The 20505-nt window shown below is 41.5% G+C and overlaps 1 protein-coding gene across 1 annotated transcript; it reads right to left on the reverse strand.

Moving 5' to 3' along the window:
* Positions 1-1810: 1810 nt before the first annotated feature.
* e2f2 (E2F transcription factor 2) lies at positions 1811-16621 on the reverse strand. Its single transcript, XM_054614043.1, has 7 exons — positions 16024-16621; positions 8014-8113; positions 6015-6234; positions 5202-5363; positions 4939-5053; positions 4614-4800; positions 1811-3772 (listed from the first exon to the last, which is right to left on the reverse strand). The coding sequence occupies exons 1-7, from the start codon at positions 16297-16299 to the stop codon at positions 3498-3500; spliced, it is 1335 nt and encodes a 444-aa protein (XP_054470018.1). The 5' UTR covers positions 16300-16621; the 3' UTR covers positions 1811-3497.
* Positions 16622-20505: the final 3884 nt, after the last annotated feature.

Here is a 20505-nt window from a genome sequence, read left to right on the forward strand (position 1 = left end):
CATCTTACTGTACCTGCGCAGCAACCACACCCTCAGACAGACAACTTCTCCACCATGCCTGTCATCTCATCAAAAAAAAACGTTTCCAGACTGGTAACAGGTTGTCAAACTTGTTTGTGATTCATAATTCTAAATGCAACAATAAAATCACAATGTCACCGTGTCATTCAAGTCTAACTAACTAGGAAGACAGAGAACCACTAAAGTCTCTTTACATTCAACTATTTCTCCTATTGAATACCAGTAACTTATATCATGGATATCTGTTAAATTGCTACATTATTGTACTACTAACTTCATAACTCATAGTATTAAAAAAGTTTGAGTCAAATACAATCAGCCACATTTTGCCCAGAGTCAGTTCCCGGCATTCAGTAGCTCTAACTAAGATTGTGTGTGGCCTTAAACACAGCAACCATAGTCCTTAAATTGGTCCAACCCTTGATGAAAATAATACTCCCATTATGTGTCCCTTTAGCAGCTGTGGCTTTAAACAAGGACATGCAGCGTTTTGGCCTCAGGTTGTTGCTGCTCGTTGACGAGCTGTCACTTGCAAGGACACAAAGAGGGTTTTTAGTTTTTGGCAATTTGAGCGTTCAGCTAATAATATTTACCTCAGTGCCTCGTTGTCACAGCAGTTGGTCCCAAGGTGCAATGTGACAGAACTGCTGTTGTCTGCTGTTTGGCTAGGATGTAAAGCACACAGTCAAAGGCAATGTATGTGTACGTGGAATCAAACATGTCTGTTAACACCTCTTGTTAAACACACGAGCTGTTGTGTGCAACCTCTGTTAACAGACCCTTAGCACTAATAGACACCTGATGTTGGTTCAGAAGCCAGTTCGCAGAAAAACTGGTGCACAAGGAGACAGACTTTCTTTGTGAGGGTTAAAAAAAAGGCTTTTACAAGCTTACCTTTTTTTTTTTCTTTTTGCTTCTCACTTGAGCTGTGTTGGAAGCTTGTGTTTCCTGTTGTCATACACTATATTTTGCAATAGTTCTAAGGGCCATACATTTTAGGTTCTATGTGAAATGACATCAGGGAAGAACCATGTTAGCATACGGAGTTCATTTCTTCAGAGCATTTGGTAAAGGTTGTATGGGCTTAGTCAATAAAGAGCAGACAGCGAGGATTGTGTCCTCCTCTTAATATTGTGTGTAATATTTGACAAAAACGTGCATATCTATAGATTCTATATCTTCTTTAGATTTATTAGGAACATTTGCTACGTCTCTCCTTGCACACGTCTTTACCCCCAGAACCCATTAGCACTATCCCAAAGTGACCCACTGAACTTCGACCTCCTGGGTGCCCGCCCTCTTTTGTGAGTTTGTTTCCGAAGCAACCACCTAACAAAGAATGATTGGTGGTTTTTGTCAACCTGTCTGAATGTATTTAGAGCTCATTCAGTCTTATTGTCGGTCTCTATGTCGGTCTATTCTCTTTCCTCTGGGAATGTCACCTCTTATTAGGTCCATATCCTCACTGGTTTCAGACAGAGAATACTCCATACTGGGCTTCTGCTATAGATGACCAAACAGACAAAATCCCTTTCGATAGTGAATTTTCCAGCAAGGGTCTGGACATTATGAGGAATACACTGCAGAGGCTTGGAGAAAAATATGGATAGCAACATTGTATGAAGATGAATGGTGCTTGGACCTCTGTATTTCAACTGTAGTTTTGTTATAAATTGTTTGCTAGGAAGAACTACATTAAAACATTTTTCTAAGAACTACAGGTTCCCGACATGACAAGCAAGTAAAAATTGAGCACAGCTCCAAGTGTAAACCATGGCTTCAGCATTTATTTAATTATTTCAAACAGACCACACAATATAACAAAATATTAAGTGCCGCATGTCATCAAGAACAGTATCAACTTTCAAAAAATTCAGAAAAAATAGGTATAAATACAAAACAAATATGTACAAATACTAAAACACATCTACAAATTCTGAATTCACATTCTCTAATCTACATTGTAAAAACTCATACACAAACACACCACAACGCCAACTTCCCAAAATGTCAAATACACACACAAACACACATTTTCAAGTTTTGTTAGGACAGGACAGTTAGCTTATCTCTGCAGTGTAGAGGGAAAGCCAAAAATATCATCAGCATGAAATTCAAATTTCCAAATGTCTAGAACGCTTTGAGAAAAAGATTTTTTTTTAACAGATAAAAGTCACAGCTACTCTGAGCTTGGTTCCATGTCTTTGACATTAACAGGGTTGCACCTCCACATGTGGGAAAGCATTCATGGGCTTGAACAGTTAAGATACAAATACCTTTTTGTTGCTGCTAGATCAACAGACTTCATTCATTTCTGAACAAGAGAAAAAGCAAAGCTCTACTCTAGGTAAACCTTAATTACATCAATTAACCCCCCTTCCACCACATCTGCAACACAGATGCTGCATTTAAATTATTTTGGTTATTTCCTCAGAAATACAGTAGTTTCACACCACTTAATCAAAAAAGTTCTATCAAAATAAGCAAACTCTTATCAATAGAGGAGCACCTGGATTTAAAATAAAGCTGCCAAACCAACAAGAGTGAGTGAGATTCTCTTACCCAGTCAGAGAGTGTATGTGTTAAACAAGTACTTATTATGAGTCATTAACTCTGGATCTGGGTCCACTTTTGGGTGTCAGAAGCTGCCTTTCACATTTTGGCACACAGAGCAGCGGCAAACAGGTACGAGTCCCCGACATATAGCTTAAGGCAGGAAAGAGCAAAACTGATCAGACAGAATCAACATGAGCGGAAAAACATGAGCTCAAAAATCAGATTTCACACGATGCTGAACTGAAGCTGTAGATGCTTGTGGATCTACAAGGACCAGTAATATTCACAGCTTGATTTGGTCAGTGTTGAAGATTACACCTTTAAAAACACACCCTGTGTATAGTTCTTGATGGCTTTATCTTACTGTAATTCCAGTGATTGAATCCTGTAAAGCTGCATGGCAGTTAAAGCTGTCATAATACAAGGCTGCCCCCTACAGGCCAAAGAGTGGCACGAAATATTTAGGCTTTGGAAACAAGGAAGAAAACTATTCCTGAGTTATCACACTGTAAACACCGCCTGAAAAATGAATGAAACAGATTATGTTGCCGGGGATGTGATATGCACAATAACTATAATTAACCAATAATTAATTTTTAGCGCAATCTGACAATGTGAAATATCCAAAACAGTGCCTGCTTTTTAAACAACGTACCTTAATGGTTGGAGATTACACAAATATGTCAATCTCACCCAACCTCCCAGTCCTATCATTTTTATGTACAAATGATTTTTGCTTTGTTAATATAAACAAAGGGGGTAACTCCTCCTTTGGAATCATTAACATTAAAACAGGCATGGTACAAACAAAGACTTATGGCTTTATAGTGTAATATTTCCCACCTCGAGAAAGTATTAAATTAAATATTTTCTCCGTTAATCTCTTTTTTTCCCCCCCTCCTGCCTCCTTTATCTGCACCTCAGCTCTTCAACAGTTCTCCAAGATCATAGGTGTCAAAGAAATCTGACACTCCCTCACTGTCCTCCAGGCTCCAGAGGTAATCATCGTGGTCCAAAGGTGGAGAGAAACTGACGAACGGGGTGTTGGGGTCTGGGGCGAAAGAGGTGCAGGGCAGTTGGTCCTCTGTGATCTGGAGCAGGCCGGGGGGCAAACCCAGCAGACCCTCCACGTCCAGCAGAGTGGACGCGGAGGCTGCAGCCGAGGAGGCGGCTGGAGCTGCTGTAGTGATGTTGACTGTGATGGAGAAAAGGACGGAGTAGAAGTTCACAACTTTAGCCTGACATGTCTCTTGAATATTTAAAGTTGGTACTATTATAAACATATTGTAGTTTAGTCTCATTGTTATCCTTCTACAATATTTATTTTTCAACTTTATCCTTGTGATTTGCATACATTTTATTCATGTTCAGTAGTTTAATAATTTTAGCAATTTATCGATTTTCTTTCGTATACTTATTGTTTACATTATTTCCTTATTATATTATATTTAGTATTTTCAATCTAATATTTACTGGCATGGCACTTTAAACTGCACTTGTGTTAAAGAAATATTTTGACATTTTGGGATATAACCTGATACACTTCCTTGCAGAGAGTTAGACCATTGTCCTATCTCTCATGTCTGCATACAGAATTGAGCTTAAGCTTAATAAGTAACACTTATTAAATATTAAAAGAGTCCCACACCCGTTATAACATTGTTGGCCATACAATGGACTGTAACAACAACAAACAGAATCAGAAATATTCTCTTTTTAATTCCAATATTCTTCTTCCTTGTCAAAACCTGACCCGATTCACTGGACTGCAGAGTTTCTGGTGTGTTATGCCTTTAGCGACTAATGTCTCCTCAGGCGCAGTAACCTTTCTGAGTCTCGTTGTAACCATTAGATAAACTGTTGTGCTTCAGAAAGAGTTATGTTACTGTGACTGCTTTCAAAAGCAAAGTAAGTCTCCAAGACCAGTGCAGAAGTGAAATCAGGCCTCACACTCATCAACCAATGAGCTCCCGGTGAGAGTGTAAAGTCAGAGTCCTACTGTACTGTACATGACCCTAGAAAAGAACCCGGCTTACATTCAGAGGGCTCCTCTTTGACGCTGTAGCTTGGGGTCCCAGTTGGAGGGCCGAGGGGTTGAGGGAACTCCTTTTGAGGGGTGACAGCGCTTTTAACTGGGCTGGCATCTTCAAGACCCTCCTCTGGACAAAGGTAGACTTCAATGGGGCCATTCTTACTTTTTAAATAGATCTGTAATGATCCCTGCTGTAAGGAGAAAGATAGAACAAGAATATTATATAAATATACAGTAACACTCATAGTTTCATTGCATGTATTCCATTTGTCTTTAGGAGAGTTTTTACCAACAATTAAATCTGTTGGTTTTGAAATGCGTGTTCTCACCCCTGCCGTGTCTGGCACTTCCAGTTTGGTGTCAGCGGGGGCCTTGACGGCAATGACTGTCTGGTCTCGGAGAGTGCCGATGGAGCGGATGTCCTGATAAGTCACATAGCCCAACGTGAAGTGTGTGGTCAAGGGTGGTAACGGCTGCAGAATTTAAGTGGGTATTTGCATGTGTAACCAAAACCAGAAGACCCACCAGAGAATTATGTTATCTTCCACACACACACAAACAAACAACAAACACAGCTGGATGTAAAGGATATCTCTTATTATCTTCATATTCGGTGAGTTGTTTGAGCTGTGCGGTGCTGGAGAGGATCAGTTCATCCAGAGATCTTTCTACTCTCTCTAGGTCTCCAAGTTCTTTCCGTAGGGCACAAGCCTTCTCTCCTCCACCTGCACCACCCTCAAATACATCTCCAACCCTACAAGGACACACATAAACATATTAAAATGGAAAATGTGAGGATCTGATTGCAGTCATAACAACTCAAAAACAAAGACACAGTGTAATAGACAATATCACTCTCAATGGTTCAGTGGAGGTTGTTTGATGATGTCTAGATATGTTGCGTGGACCCCTACCAGCCACAAGAGGGCGGATAAGCACAGTGTAAGCAGGAGAAAATCCTTTGAGTAGACACACACATACAACAGGGTTTCAATAGACACAACCTTTTAAAAAATATATATCAATCAAAGAATCCACATCCTGAGTATTTGGTTGTATTTAATGCAGTTTTGTGTGTTGTTTTGCATTACATGATAGAGATTACTCTGTTCTCAATATAAAGCCATGTTCAGACTTCATCTTTGAGAAGTTCCATGCAATTCATAGTGAGTAAACATGTTTGGCAGCTGGCTTGAGATATATCAAAGCCTTGTCTGAGCTGTTTGACGATGCAAATAAACTGTATCGGATTGTGTTTAGAGACGTGTTTAGAGCACTGTACTGTTTCTGTGGCTGCCCAATGTTATTTGTCTGGAACTCCCAGCAAGCACCAAACGTTGGTAAACTTTAATGTTGGGTGACTATTTAATAAGGGTCACCTGTGTCCTTCTGCATTGGTACTTACAGCCACTGGATGTTGTTCTTGGACTTCTTTCGGATGAGCTGGACTCCTTCTAGGACGTTAGTGATGTCATAGATGCGCCTCTTCTGGACCTCCAGAACCTCAGTGGCCCAGTTCAGGTCAAGAACTCCATCAGGAGACTCTGAGATCAGACCCACAAACTTCTTGGTCAGCAGGCCCAAGGACGTGTCGTACCGTGTCCGCTCACCTGGAGACTTTGGAGCTGAGGGCAGAGACCAGGACAAAGGCGTGAGGAGGGGAAATAAAAGCAGCAACAAAAGACAAAGATGTGTAGATATTTGATATAAAAAGTAAGCAAACATGAAAGTTAGTCAAAACAAATAATATTTACACTGAGCTTAATTAGATTTATTCACATAAAATGTTGTAGCAGAGAAATGTAATATGTTTAAAATCTCTCCCACAGCGAGGTCTCCTCCCAATAATTTAAAAGGTGTAAGAAGATCTTTCGGCGCAGGCTGAAAACTCACCTCTTCAAGAAGTACTACCCTGAGCCTTCCTCGTAGCACTTATTGCAGTTCGCTGCACTTATTATTCGTATTAGTTTACTGCACTTATTATATTCGTAGTAGTTTGTAGCACTTATTATATTCGTATTAGTCTGTTGCAATTATTGTTTTCGTAGTAATTTGCCTCTGCACTATACTTTTGCTCTGGTTTATGCTTTAAGATGCTTGTTTAAGAAAGGAGATGCACTTATGACTTCTGGTGACTAGTAGTTCTCTTGAATACCTATGTTGAATACACTTCCTGTAAGTCGCTTTGGATAAAAGCGTCTGCTAAATGACTGTAATGTAATGTAATGTAATGTAATGTAAAGATCATTATACTAAATGTGCAAACTTTTCATCATACGAGTGTGTAAATGACCTTAGTTCCTGTGTGAATGTGACTCATGTAGTGTTCTGTGTTTATGATGCTAGTAATTGATTGTAAACAATCTTCACACCAGACACCACATCACAGAAACACATGTCTTTAAAAGTACTGCACATGGTACATGAAACAGAAAAACTAATTTATTGTTGCTACTGTCTGCTTTGTGTAAATCCAGTCTGGCCTTGTTGACCCATGTCGACCATTTGTGTGCAAAACCTAGATCTCAAACAAGACGCATTTAAATCCGTTATTGGTTTAATAATTTTACTTTTTGATATTAATCCTGAGGCTTCTGTGCTGTGCTGTGCTGTTTTTCTCCTGGACTGGTCTGAAGAGTCGGTGCTCTACCCCCTTAACTCTGTGACCATGTCCCCCATAGAACTAACCCACCTACCCTACCTCCTCCCTTTGGACTAAAGAACTGTAATTATACAACTCCCTGAGACTTCCCTCTTTTTACTTTTTATATAGCTCTTCTTTGTATCTAAATTCGACTCTACTGTTGACCATATTCTACTACAGGGCTGGGCGATACACTGAGAAAATCACAATATTTATGACCGAACACCCTGATATTGATATTGACCATTGGTGCTTTTACAGAACATTTACAAAGTTTTGATAAATAATCATCAGAATCGTGGATATAATGACTACGTAGGAAAAGGCAAATATTAATAATTGAACAGCTAGAACAAGTTCAGAAAATCACATATTTTCTCACTTTAATTAATCAGTTTACTGTAAGGCAGCCTCTAAAACCAGGGAATGACGAAACTTATGGCATATTCCATTACCTAAGACAGTTCCGTTATACTGCCCATCCCTATTCTACTAATGTTACCACTTACTGCTGATAGTTCTGTTATTGACACGTTTCTGTTTCAGCGTTCCTAGTGTGCCTAGGGTCTCTCTTTGAATGGCCTCTCCCTTTTTGTACTATAAACTTGATTTGACTTGAATGGAAGCACTACTGAGATGTTGTCACCACAGATACTACTCCCAACATTGGTGCAGCTCAAGTTTCTACGCACAAAACCCACGACCTTACACCACCTCTCTCACATCCATCTAGCCTCTGATCAGTAGTTGGTGTACTCACTTCTTGGACTTGGTATCCTGGCTGCGATGAGGCCTTTGTCTTTTGGTGTGCGGAACTCTGGCAAGTAAAGAGGGTCCTCTAGATCCAGCTTCCTTTTAGCCTAGAGGGGAAAGAGTTTATGAACATTAGCACAAATACAAATACAAGAGCAGAGAGCATGTTTCTTTCAGTTGCAGCATTCACTTTGATCTAATCCTCCCGTCATCATGAGAATATATAGAGTGAATATATTTCCCTATATTCTTCCCTACATTATAGTCTGCTGGAAACAAACTTTCATCTTACTTGACGAGTTATAAGTGAAATCATGAGGATGAAGTGTGTGGGACAAGTCTAGCCGATCCACGAAACAATGACATCAATGCTGGCAAAAGTGCTAAATAGGGGGTTGTTGAAAAGTGTCGTAAATGTGCCAACAGCCCTCAAGTGCAGGAACAGAGCACCCCCGTCACACTTTCCCCAAGCACTTTAAGAGGGGCTGATCGTGTGTGTGTGTGTGTGTGTGTGTGTGTGTGTGTGTGTGTGTGTGTGTGTGTGTGTGTGTGTGTGTGTGTGTGTGTGTGTGTGTGTGTGTGTGTGTGTGTGTGTGTGTGTGTGGTTGGGGATAGGGGGTGATGGCCTCTCAAACACACTGCCTGAAAAAATGCAAGGAAATCTCTGGAATCACTCAATGATCTCTACTTCCCCTTTCCTCCACTGCTTAACACACACTCAGAAACAGATGATTACCAGACTATCACCGCAATTAATCATACACTCTGACCTGCAGCTCCAATCTAAAGCGTGTGCACACACACCCACACACACCGCACAACCTTTAGACCACAATATAAACTACAATACAATATCTTCATGTGACCACCACTATTTTCAATGACCTACATAGGCCCAATGTAACAAAAGTGAAAGTCACATGAACCCACATAAACCCAGTCTCCCTCACAGGATTGAGAAATGACCAACTGTCTGAAGAAAGACGAGTTGCACAAGGTGGGCGACACCCTTATGGGCAGAACTCTTTCCAGTTATTTTGTTAACTCCAACTTGATGGACGAGAGAGTTTGCAGTCAATCTGCATTCACCGGTTACACAGCTCACGTACACAAAACACTAATCCAACAAGGCTTGAGATTTTAGCAAGGCGTTTACTGAGGCTGCTGGGTAATTGGCCCCATCTGGTTAGGACCTCACCTCGGTCATCTATAATTGTGCCATTTCTTATCCTTTCAGCTCTGTATTGTCTCACAAACTCACCTTTCCTCCAAGTCTATGCTCAAATGCTTGGCAACAGTAATCCCTTTTTGTCCCAGCAGTGCTTTAGCTAATAGGTTTAGGCAAGGGACTTTTTAAGAGATAGAAAAAGTGCTGAATTGACTTAACCATGTGTGAGTACGCCTGTGTGAGTGTGGGGATAATGAAGGGGGCCATTGTCCTAGCGTGCTCCCCGACACGTCCACCTGTTGTGACTGGCGACATCTGGGGCAGCACAGCAAGTGTACGTGCTGCTGGCGGGGCAGCTTTTAATCCTCAGACCATACAGTAACCTCAGGAGGACAGAGACATGACACAGGTCAGGGCAGCGAGCAGCTACTCCGAACAAAACGGTTACTGTTAGCATTTATTTATGGGATTAAAAGCTGTGTTTTTGTTGGCTCAGAGTCCTGACAGTAGCTGCCCAACACCAGGGGTCCCAGTGAGTAATCAGATACTGGTTGGAGTGTGTCAGCTGTGGTTACACAGAGAGAAGATCTGTCTGGTTTAACTTGACTGTGAGTCCCAGTGTAAGTTATGAATAAAAAGAGCAGCCTTGACATTAGAAAGAGGTTAACTTCCATGACCTAAATGTGCCGATCAAGTTGCACCATGTCTACATTTTTCAGGCTTGTAGGTCTATCATTTGAGAGTTGCAGCCACAGGCAATGGTGACATGTTGTAAGAGGGGAACCAACGGTTTCACCCTGCAGCTGTATGGGCTTGGGTGCTCCCTTTTTTGCATGAGGGATTTCTCTGTTGAGTCAACCACATTACGCAAACACCATTTCATGCGGCTGTTTGTGGCTTTATAGGCTAACACAGAGGCATGTTGCCTGAGAGAAAAAAAACTCCTGAAAGACTAGAGAGGGACAACGTGGGCATCGCAATTATTATAGTTAGCACATGTCACTCAATCTAAAACCAGTTGTAGTTATTGTGCAGCAAGCCACTGTTTTGGGGCCAATGGTGGTGAGAGGAAATGGTAAAGGCCTGATCCGAGTACAGTCCAATTAGCTCTTTATCTCCTAGACCCGTCTGCCCAGTTACACCCAAAGCACCGCACGTGGCTTTTTCTGTGCGCTCTACATTCTTTGGCTAATTCCTGCCGCTGCTGTGCTGAAATCTCCGTAGTGGCATGTCACACACACACACAGTCACGTCACGTGAAGGACTTCTGCAGTTGGGCCTCTCCTCAAAAACCAACAGACCTGGTCTGTCAGGCTGCATGGGACTCAAATTCCACCCAAGAGAAAGGCAAGTTACAGTATGCCTGCAAATATTTACTCGTCTGTACACAAACCCCTCACTACCACACCCTTGGAGAGTCAAAAGAAAAACAATGCCTACATTGCTGATGAGATTGCCAGTGTGGCTCTCAAGAGGTAAAAGAGAAGGGTGGATCTTCCCATTTGGGTTGGTGGTGGGGAGAGGCGTGTGGGAGCGGGCTGCTTTGAAATGCAAAAACCTCCCTATTGAGGACAACTTGCTCTAGGACCACCGCTGGCCTGAGGACGGGGTAAAACAAGGTGAATGAGAGGGAATAGAGAAGCAGAGAGAGGTTTTTGGGGGAGTGCATGCAGATGGCAATGTCACACCCGGGTGTCAACAGTCTTTATGGGGGCTCATCAGAGGGGCTCCAAAAAGAATCTCTGTAGCCATAAGGTGATTCAAGACGACACTGGAAGTTATAGGAAAGAGGTTTATTTACTACAAAGTGAAATAAAGAGCTGATATCAATGCTGATGCAGTTTTGGCAGATTGTGCACATTCCTTGTAAATCTGGGAAAACCACATGTGACTTAAGCAGAGAATAAGTGGGACTTTGTTTCTGGTGGACATTATGCTGATGCATCTTGCTACCAGACTGCCATTTGGCTGTAGTAAATGTGTCTTTTTGCATCTGAAACAGAAAAATGAATTCATCTTTTTTTGTTTCTGGGAGGAGATTTGATAGAAGTTGAAAGAAAGAGCTTCCCTGGACTTTGCAGGGAGGCCTGAATCCTGTAACACATTTACATCACTATCAATCTGAAGGGAAACAAGGGTGACACAACATTATCAATAGTCTACGCACTCTGGTTAAAAGTCACACGACAATCACTGATTCACTGCCTTTTACTACTGTTGGCATTATGAATGAGTAAAGACGAGATCTCTGCAGCTAAAGTTACCTTCATGCAGTCAGATATTAACTTCTTCTCTGGGTTTCCAACAGCATTTACCCCATGGGAAAGTTTTCAAGTGTGGGATTATGCAGCATGACTGTGGCATAGATGTTGTTTTTGTACTTAAACAAACTTTTGCTGGTTCTCATGCTGAGCCAAGCTAAAAAGACAGTTGTTACTGTAGCGCTGTTTAAAGTGAAGGAAGTGCGCTATACATGAAGAAACAAACACTTCCTGTAAACATAAGACCCATGACTGAACATGAAATGAAGCTGCTTTGTCAGCACACAAAGAAAGAACACACACTACAGTTATTACTTTTGAAATGTATAAATGTTCCCCTTTAAACGTCATCATAATGACGATGGCATCCTTGCATCTAATGTTTTGTCAGGTGCTACTAATGTCAAGTGATTAATTAGAAAAAAACATTTGGGAACAGGTTATATGAAACCAGATTATTTCTTTTTCGTACTTCCCATCAGCTGCAGTGATGCTCTGTGGCTGAAAACATAAGCTCACCTTCATTTGGATACTGTTCTGAACTGAAATCTCTGTATTTTAGGAATTGGAGAGAAAAGAGTATCGTGGCATTTCGGTCATGACCCTAAAAACACTGCAGGTGCAGCTGTCAAAAATGTTGAGGTCTGTGTCTGAGACAAGTATGCACTCAAACACCCAGAAAAAAGCAATTGTAACCTCTCAGTATTAAAAAACTTGCATGAAAAATAAGAATAAAGACGGAAGTTGTGAGAGAATCAGCTTTAATGTTTGTAAACAGGATGGAAGGAACTAAAAAGCTTTACCGTCCTTCCGTTAGAAAAGGGAACCAAGTTTGATTACTTTAGTTATGTTTCTTTAGTAGTAAGATACAAGCCCATCACCTACTCAGAGCATCACTCCTTCTTAAGACTTTATGGTGTTTTTTCTCCCTAGAAGTGGAGGATTATCAAATTTACTGAAATTTAAGGAGGAATGTTTCATAATCTTGGGACTCTTGAGGTCTGTGCAGTCTCAAAAGTGCATCACTCTTTTGTGCAATAACTCAGATAACTTGCTTGTCTTTAAAAAATAAATAATAATAATAATAATGCTGCTGTCACATCTATTCAAAACACATGTATGTGAACTGTATATGCCGCAGGGTGAAAGAATGGACAGCACCATTATCAGTGAGAAAACACACTCAGAAGTCTGGCTCCCTATCAGCAGCATGTCACCGTCTTCCGATGACATCGTATGTGTAACAAACCCAACCCACCCACATCTAACACACTCTATATTAGCGTGGGCCAGTTAGAGGCAAATCCCCCCCCCAAAAATAAAGCCCTGAACTGTAATTAAGTTCACCTTGGCATATGATAAGCCAGGTGGTAGTCTATTTCTCACTTTACTTATGTCCACCTAATCCTCTTGAAGGGCCCATTAGTGAATACAGGCTCCCAAGGCACCGGGTTAACGTGAGATTTGAAGACCCCCGACACACTCTAACCCCTGACCCCTTTAGCCTTACTCGCAATTCACTAACTCTAAAAGACAGCAAGGCTGGCCGGCTAGAGAGAAGAGACCAAATATAACAAGCAGCAGCAGCTGTGAAGCACTAACACGTTGCTGAGTGTGATCCAATCCTCTCAGATCATACAGCTTCTCAATGAACCCGTCGGGAATAGGAAGCGTACCGTTTATACGTTATTTTCTTTACAGTAACAAATGACGGGGTCGAGCATGATGTTGTTTAATGTTTGCGAGAGCTCTTTTTTACCCGAGAAGACACAAAAGGGCAGGAAAACCCACCAGTTGTCCGGTTACGACCTCTGACCTCCACCTTCTTTCTACAGTGATGTGAACAGGTTGCACAGGTCCTGTATTGCCTCAATGACAGGTGCTGTTGGAGCAGCTGTCATGTGGGTGTAATCAGAAAGAAAGCTGTCCAAACACAAGCGTCGCTAATGATTCGGGAACCCTTCTTGTCGAAAGTAGAGCCGATTTTGAGTTCACAATAGTTAAGAGGACAGTAAAATGCCGTGTTTACATTATTGTCTGCCACCAGCACGGCCATTGATTGTGTAAAAGCTGCCGCTGCCATCTCCCACTGTGGAGGCCACTCATCCTTTTCTTTTCACAAGCAAAGGGGCCCCCAACACCATCAACCATACCCCCCACCCCCTCTCCCACCAAAACCATCAAACACACAGCCTTTGGACTGGTCTAGCTACAGCTGGACTGCTTGGAAAAAGATGTCACACTTAACATGGCAGGCAAAAGGGACACACGCCATTCACACACATCCAGCAGCAGCCACAGTGGCTCCTCTGTGGCTTATCACGTCAAAACATACTTGAATGTGCTGCTACACATGCATACCAATGGAAATCAAGAATTATTCCGCCCACATAACTCACTACACTGGACACTGTTTGCATCATTTATGTCATATACATTGAATGTGTTGTATCTCTGTTATGCTGCTCATTCTGTACACATGACATCTATTGCATTCTGTCCATCCTGGGAGAAGGATCCCTCCTCTGTCGTTCTCCCAGAGGTTTCTTCCTTTTTTCTCCCTGTTAAAGGGGTTTTTAGGGGAGTTTTTCCTGTGCCGATGTGAGGGAAGGACAGAGGATGTGAGGGTGTAAGGACAGAGGATGTGAGGGTGTAAGGACAGAGGATGTGAGGGTGTAAGGACAGAGGAGGTGAGGGTGTAAGGACAGAGGATGTGAGGGTGTAAGGACAGAGGAGGTGAGGGTCTAAGGACAGAGGATGTGAGGGTGTAAGGACAGAGGATGTGAGGGTGTAAGGACAGAGGATGTGAGGGTGTAAGGACAGAGGAGGTGAGGGTCTAAGGACAGAGGATGTGAGGGTGTAAGGACAGAGGATGAGGGTGAGGGGTGTAAGGACAGAGGATGTGAGGGTGTAAGGACAGAGGATGTGAGGGTGTAAGGACAGAGGATGTGAGGGTGTAAGGACAGAGGATGTGAGGGTGTAAGGACAGAGGATGTGAGGGTGTAAGGACAGAGGATGTGAGGGTGTAAGGAGGGTGTAAGGACAGAGGATGTGAGGGTGTAAGGACAGAGGATGTGAGGGTCTAAGGACAGAGGATGTGAGGGTGTAAGGACAGAGGATGTGAGGGTGTAAGGACAGAGGATGTGAGGGTGTAAGGACAAGGACAGAGGATGATGAGGGTGTAAGGACAGAGGATGTGAGGGTGTAAGGACAGAGGATGGTGAGGGTGTAAGGACAGAGGATGTGAGGGTCTAAGGACAGAGGATGTGAGGGTGTAAGGACAGAGGATGTGAGGGTGTAAGGACAGAGGATGTGAGGGTCTAAGGACAGAGGATGTGAGGGTGTAAGGACAGAGGATGTGAGGGTGTAAGGACAGAGGATGTGAGGGTCTAAGGACAGAGGATGTGAGGTCTAAGGACAGAGGATGTGAGGGTGTAAGGACAGAGGATGTGAGGGTGTAAGGACAGAGGATGTGAGGGTGTAAGGAGGGTGTAAGAGGATGTGAGGGTGTAAGGACAGAGGATGTGAGGGTGTAAGGACAGAGGATGTGAGGGTGTAAGGACAGAGGATGTGAGGGTGTAAGGACAGAGGATGTGAGGGTGTAAGGACAGAGGATGTGAGGGTGTAAGGACAGAGGATGTGAGGGTGTAAGGACAGAGGATGTGAGGGTCTAAGGACAGAGGATGTGAGGGTCTAAGGACAGAGGATGTGAGGGTGTAAGGACAGAGGATGTGAGGGTGTAAGGACAGAGGATGTGAGGTGTAAGGACAGAGGATGTGAGGGTCTAAGGACAGAGGATGTGAGGGTGTAAGGACAGAGGATGTGAGGGTCTAAGGACAGAGGAGGGTGTAAGGAGTAAGGACAGAGGATGTGAGGGTCTAAGGACAGAGGAGGTGAGGGTGTAAGGACAGAGGATGTGAGGGGTAAGGACAGAGGATGTGAGGGTCTAAGGACAGAGGATGTGAGGTGTAAGGACAGAGGATGTGAGGGTGTAAGGACAGAGGAGGTGAGGGTGTAAGGACAGAGGATGTGAGGGTCTAAGGACAGAGGATGTGAGGGTGTAAGGACAGAGGGTGAGGGTCTAAGGACAGAGGATGTGAGGGTCTAAGGACAGAGGAGGAGGGGATGTGAGGGTAAGGACAGTAAGGACAGAGGATGTGAGGGTGTAAGGACAGAGGATGTGAGGGTCTAAGGACAGAGGATGTGAGGGTGTAAGGACAGAGGATGTGAGGGTGTAAGGACAGAGGATGTGATGTGGGTGTAAGGACAGAGGATGTGAGGGTGTAAGGACAGAGGATGTGAGGGTCTAAGGACAGAGGATGTCTCATGTGTACAGAGGATGTAAAGGGTCTGAGGCAAATTTGTAATTCAGGCTATGACAAAATAAACTGAATTGAATCTAGTTATGTAGAAAGTACGATTTGATGCAGTGCTCTAAGGTTTTGTGCTTTGTGATTGTGGGCTCTACAAATAAACTGAATTGAATCTAGTTATGTAGAAAGTTGTGTGTGTGTGTGTGTGTGTGTGTGTGTGTGTGTGTGTGTGTGTGTGTGTGTGTGTGTGTGTGTGTGTGTGTGTGTGTGTTTACCGGCAGTCTCCCGGAGGATGATCTGATGGGTTTAGCCTCTGGTCCGTGGGGGGTTGAATACAGGCTGTTGGCTCTTTGTTCGGCCGCGGCGGTGTTGCAGATCTGGGTGAAGTAACCTGCCGGTACCGAGCTCATCGGTGGGCTGGACAGGCCGGTGCTGAAGAACTCTGTCTTCACTCCTCCGGTGGACAAAACCTTGATCTTCTGCTGAGGGACAGACAGTCCGGACAGCGGCCGGCCCGATGCCGGAGAGACGCCTTTCGGCATCCGCATCATCTTTCTTTTTCTTTTTTTTTGAGTAAACTAAATTTAACCGGATTGGTCAAGCTGGTGTAGTAAATATCTGTATGAACATATGTCTCTACCCTGCCAATATTAACGTAACTCACGTAAACAAAACAAAAAAGTATGTATTGAATGCCAAAACACAGCAGTATGTTCTTATAATATTCGCAGACTAGTCGGTGTTGTTGTCCTTTGTCCGGTAACAAACTTGCCCTACAGGTTTCACACAAAAAAAACTGCTTAAATAAATAACATATTTAAAAACACTATGTTTTAAAGTCCAGTACAGAAGGTATGAGTTTCTAATATATATATATATATATATATATATATATATAGTGACTCCTCCGACCCGCTGTGTGGCTCCTGTCCGTCCGCCTCAGAGCTCCGCTCTCCATACAACAGGACAAGAGCTGGAGAAGAACAGCTTTTTTTTTTTTTTAGCGCCAAACTTGGTCCCGCGAAATTTAGATCTCCCGCGGTTAGAACTCGCCTCTGATTGGTTCGCGGCACGTTCGGCTTGTCATATTTGCATAAACACTGAGGCTGGTTTTCTTAAAGCGACAGTAGCGTAAATTCGGGCCATAACGTTCCTTTATGTAGTTGGGAGACAAAGACCACTTTTGAATTGAATGAGTCCAGTCTGTATAATCAGACAGTGTGATGTATAAGAAGATGGTTGTTACTTTTGTTGTTACAGAAGTTATACTGGTCACAAAGGCCATGATTCTCATATCTGTCTTATATGTAGCTTTAATAATAATAATGTAATGTAGCTTTTTTTCTTGAATCAATAAAGGAATATAATAATAAAGGAATATAATAATAACATTTGTAAGATGAAACATTACAGGAATATTTGGTACAAAATATTTTGAATTTCCTTTTTTTTTTTTTTAAATTGCACAGTAACATTTAAAATGTAAATGAGGTGTAGTCCCAAGGAAGAACTGGAACTATCAGATACAGTTCATACTTTTTCAAATAGTTGGGAACTGTCTGAATCTAACTTTGGAGACACTCCACTTGAAATTAAAGGGAAATGTTAGATAATAAATAAGATGTCACTATGTATGAATATGATCTTCATGGGTAATTTCTATAATAAGAAAAAAGCCTTTACATTGCCCATGTAAACCCATATATCCACTTGGTGAAAGTATAGTGGTGCAAGGTGTTGCTGGAGATGGTTTGTAGATGATAATTGGATTCGTTCAGTACCACTCTTGCTTATTGGCTCAGAGGAGATATTGAAAGAAAACAACCCCTCCCCCACCCACAGCTACCAGACACAAGCCATATGACCTGACCCCCATCGGCCGAGCAAAGCAGACTCCCATGCAAAGCAAGCCCTATTGTCAGGCTTCGTTTTGAACTACATTTCATCATAAATTCAAATCATTCAAATATAATAATGTTCTGAAAGTAAATTGGGGCCATTATGTTTATACGGTCAATTTAGCACCAAATTACTTTATATACTTTATGTATAAATGATCCTGGGTGGGGGAAAATGCTGACACAGTTGCTTCCTTATTACACTGGATTACATAAGATTATTCTTAAATGTCTTGTGGTTGAGACATTTGCTGTGAATATCACATGATATTACATCATTAAACAGACGTTAGAGACTAGAAATACTGACAGAATTGTACAAGATGCAGTACAATGCATTAGAGACGCTGCATTGTCCACAGACATAGTTGTTCAGATTTTTTTATCCCTTTTTCTAATCTCATGCGGCCTGAATTGTTCAAAATATCAGTAAAAGGATGAGGTAATTTCCCTTCTTTCTTCTTAAGAGAGCTTGGGCTACTATGACTGCAAAGCCCAACAATACATTGTGCTAAAATAAATGTACCGATAACATTTGGGGACACTTTACCATATACGTAAATCAGTAAAGCCATGATATAATTATTATTTCTATAATAAGACTTGTCATGTAATACTGTTTTCTAAACTCCATCAAGTTCAATGTTTTGTTTAACGTTTCATGGAGCAAAGAAAATGTGTTGTGTGTGTTTAAAGTCATTGTAAGTATGGTGTGAAAACCCCACTCTAGTGGCCCACCGGGGCCAGACACACAGTGATATCACATCAACATAAATAACAACAATGATGGGCTTTTGTTTGATGGGTGCGAAAACTAGTTCTTAACACCGCTGCACCAATTCTGAGTTGGTTGTTTTTAGTTCAAGTGACTGATGAGTTACATGGATTGCAATTAGACCTGAGTTGCTTTGTTTTTTCACTCCACTCAGTAATCTCTCTCTTGTATCAAACCAATCTGGGTTTGTTGCAAGGTCAAAGGGTTGCATTTCTATGTCAAAGCAGCACTTGACCTGCAGAAATTCACTTTGAGATCCAAAGTAATGACCTCATCTTGAGTTCGGTGTGCTTAGATTCCTGGGATGTCAGGAGGACACAAGTTGTTGCATCCTAATCCAACACCACCATCCTGTGGCGTGAACTGGGACCTGGTCTTCAGCGCTGAAGCCCTTAGCATTGTTTCTGGTCTATCTTTTTGCTGGTTTTCTGTTTCTTTCAACCAAAAACACATAAATGGTCAATAAATCAATACATAATGAAGTAGATAAAATATCATGGATAAGTGTCGTATGCAGTTTCACATAATACTTTCTTTGTAAAAGTTATATAGGTCAGTTAGGTGTTGATTTTACTCCGTGCCAATTTTCGCCCATCCTTTGTAATTATTATATTAAGCAAAGTATTCATAGCATGTTGGATCCCCTGATTTGAATACTTGAGGTACAAATAATGTTAATGCTTTACAGCATAATGGAAAAATGTGCAACACCTGATCTAACTACACACCTGGAATTAGTTTGGATTCAACTTTGTATTCATTGCACAGAGTACAAGTACGGAGACAATGAAATGTAGTTTAGAATCTAACAAGACAATGCAAAAGGCAGTAAAGTGCAGAGTAATGCACATACTGTATTTGTAATATAAATAATAAATAAGGGCCAGATATGAATGTACTAGATATATACAGTTTGAGCAGTGGGAAATGAATATGCTATACAGTATGAACATGTGCTGCAAGTCGTCAAAATATATAAATAGTGTTGTAGTATAAATACAAATACACTACAGTTAACAGTATGGACAGTATTATAAATATGTAAAGGTTGTAAGAGCATATATAGTACAGGTAACTGTAAGTATAGTCGTAAGATTAAAATGACCAAAGAGTACCAACTTCCTTAAAAATCCTAACAATAAATAAATGAATGGATTTTAAAAACAATTTCCCAAAATATTTATTGCAAATTGCCTTGTAGTTTATTTCCTAAAAGTCTCCATAATATGATCAGTGTGTCCTAGGTGCTCTAATAGTTTAATATAATATATAATATCTAATATAATTTTGAGCCAATAACCCATTTCGATCACTAGATGGAGTTGTAACCTTATTAATCACAGTATGAAGGTTAGAACTGTCGATTTATGCAACTCTTCAGCATGTTGTGGAGTGTGATTGTTTTGTGGCTTGTCTCTTTTGGTCAGACAGTAAATAACAAGAATCTTTATTTTTGCTAATGATCCAGATTAGGCACTGGTAATATGTGCCAACGTTAATGCCTGCAGTTCCAGATGACTCCACAAGGTGGAGGAGTTTGTTAAGGTTTTGAGACCAGCTCCATACAGTAACATGAATTCAGACACTTTTAATCTTGCTGTCGGTCTAAATGATATTACATAAGTGAAGCTGTCACATCATAGGCAATTAAAAGGTCTTGCAAAAGTATTCTTATTAGTAGAGTTGAATAAATGCTACTTTTACAGCTTCCAAGGCAACACATTTATGCACATGTTGATCTGGTGTCATGAATGTTCAATGCCTTTAAGATGCATGAATGAAATGGTTGGTGTCTGATCACATAACATCCTCTCTTCTTATACCATGAAGGAAGTTCAACTGCAGTAAACAGATGGGAACTCAAGCTTTGGAAAATTAAGACGCACTTTAAGGAAACTCCCTTCGTTTGATTTCCAACCACTCAACCTCAAGATTCATCTGAATACATCCTGTTGTATCAGCATTTCATTGTCATCCAAAGACAAAAAGTCACGTCAGCATGACCTTAATTTTCAGAATAACTTGTCTAGTCTTCACACTCAAGTCATAGTTTCATAAATGTATACCACAAAGGCCAATTGGTT

This window comes from Anoplopoma fimbria, chromosome 15 (assembly GCF_027596085.1).
Source record: "Anoplopoma fimbria isolate UVic2021 breed Golden Eagle Sablefish chromosome 15, Afim_UVic_2022, whole genome shotgun sequence".
In the NCBI taxonomy this organism is placed as follows: Eukaryota; Metazoa; Chordata; class Actinopteri; order Perciformes; family Anoplopomatidae; genus Anoplopoma; species Anoplopoma fimbria.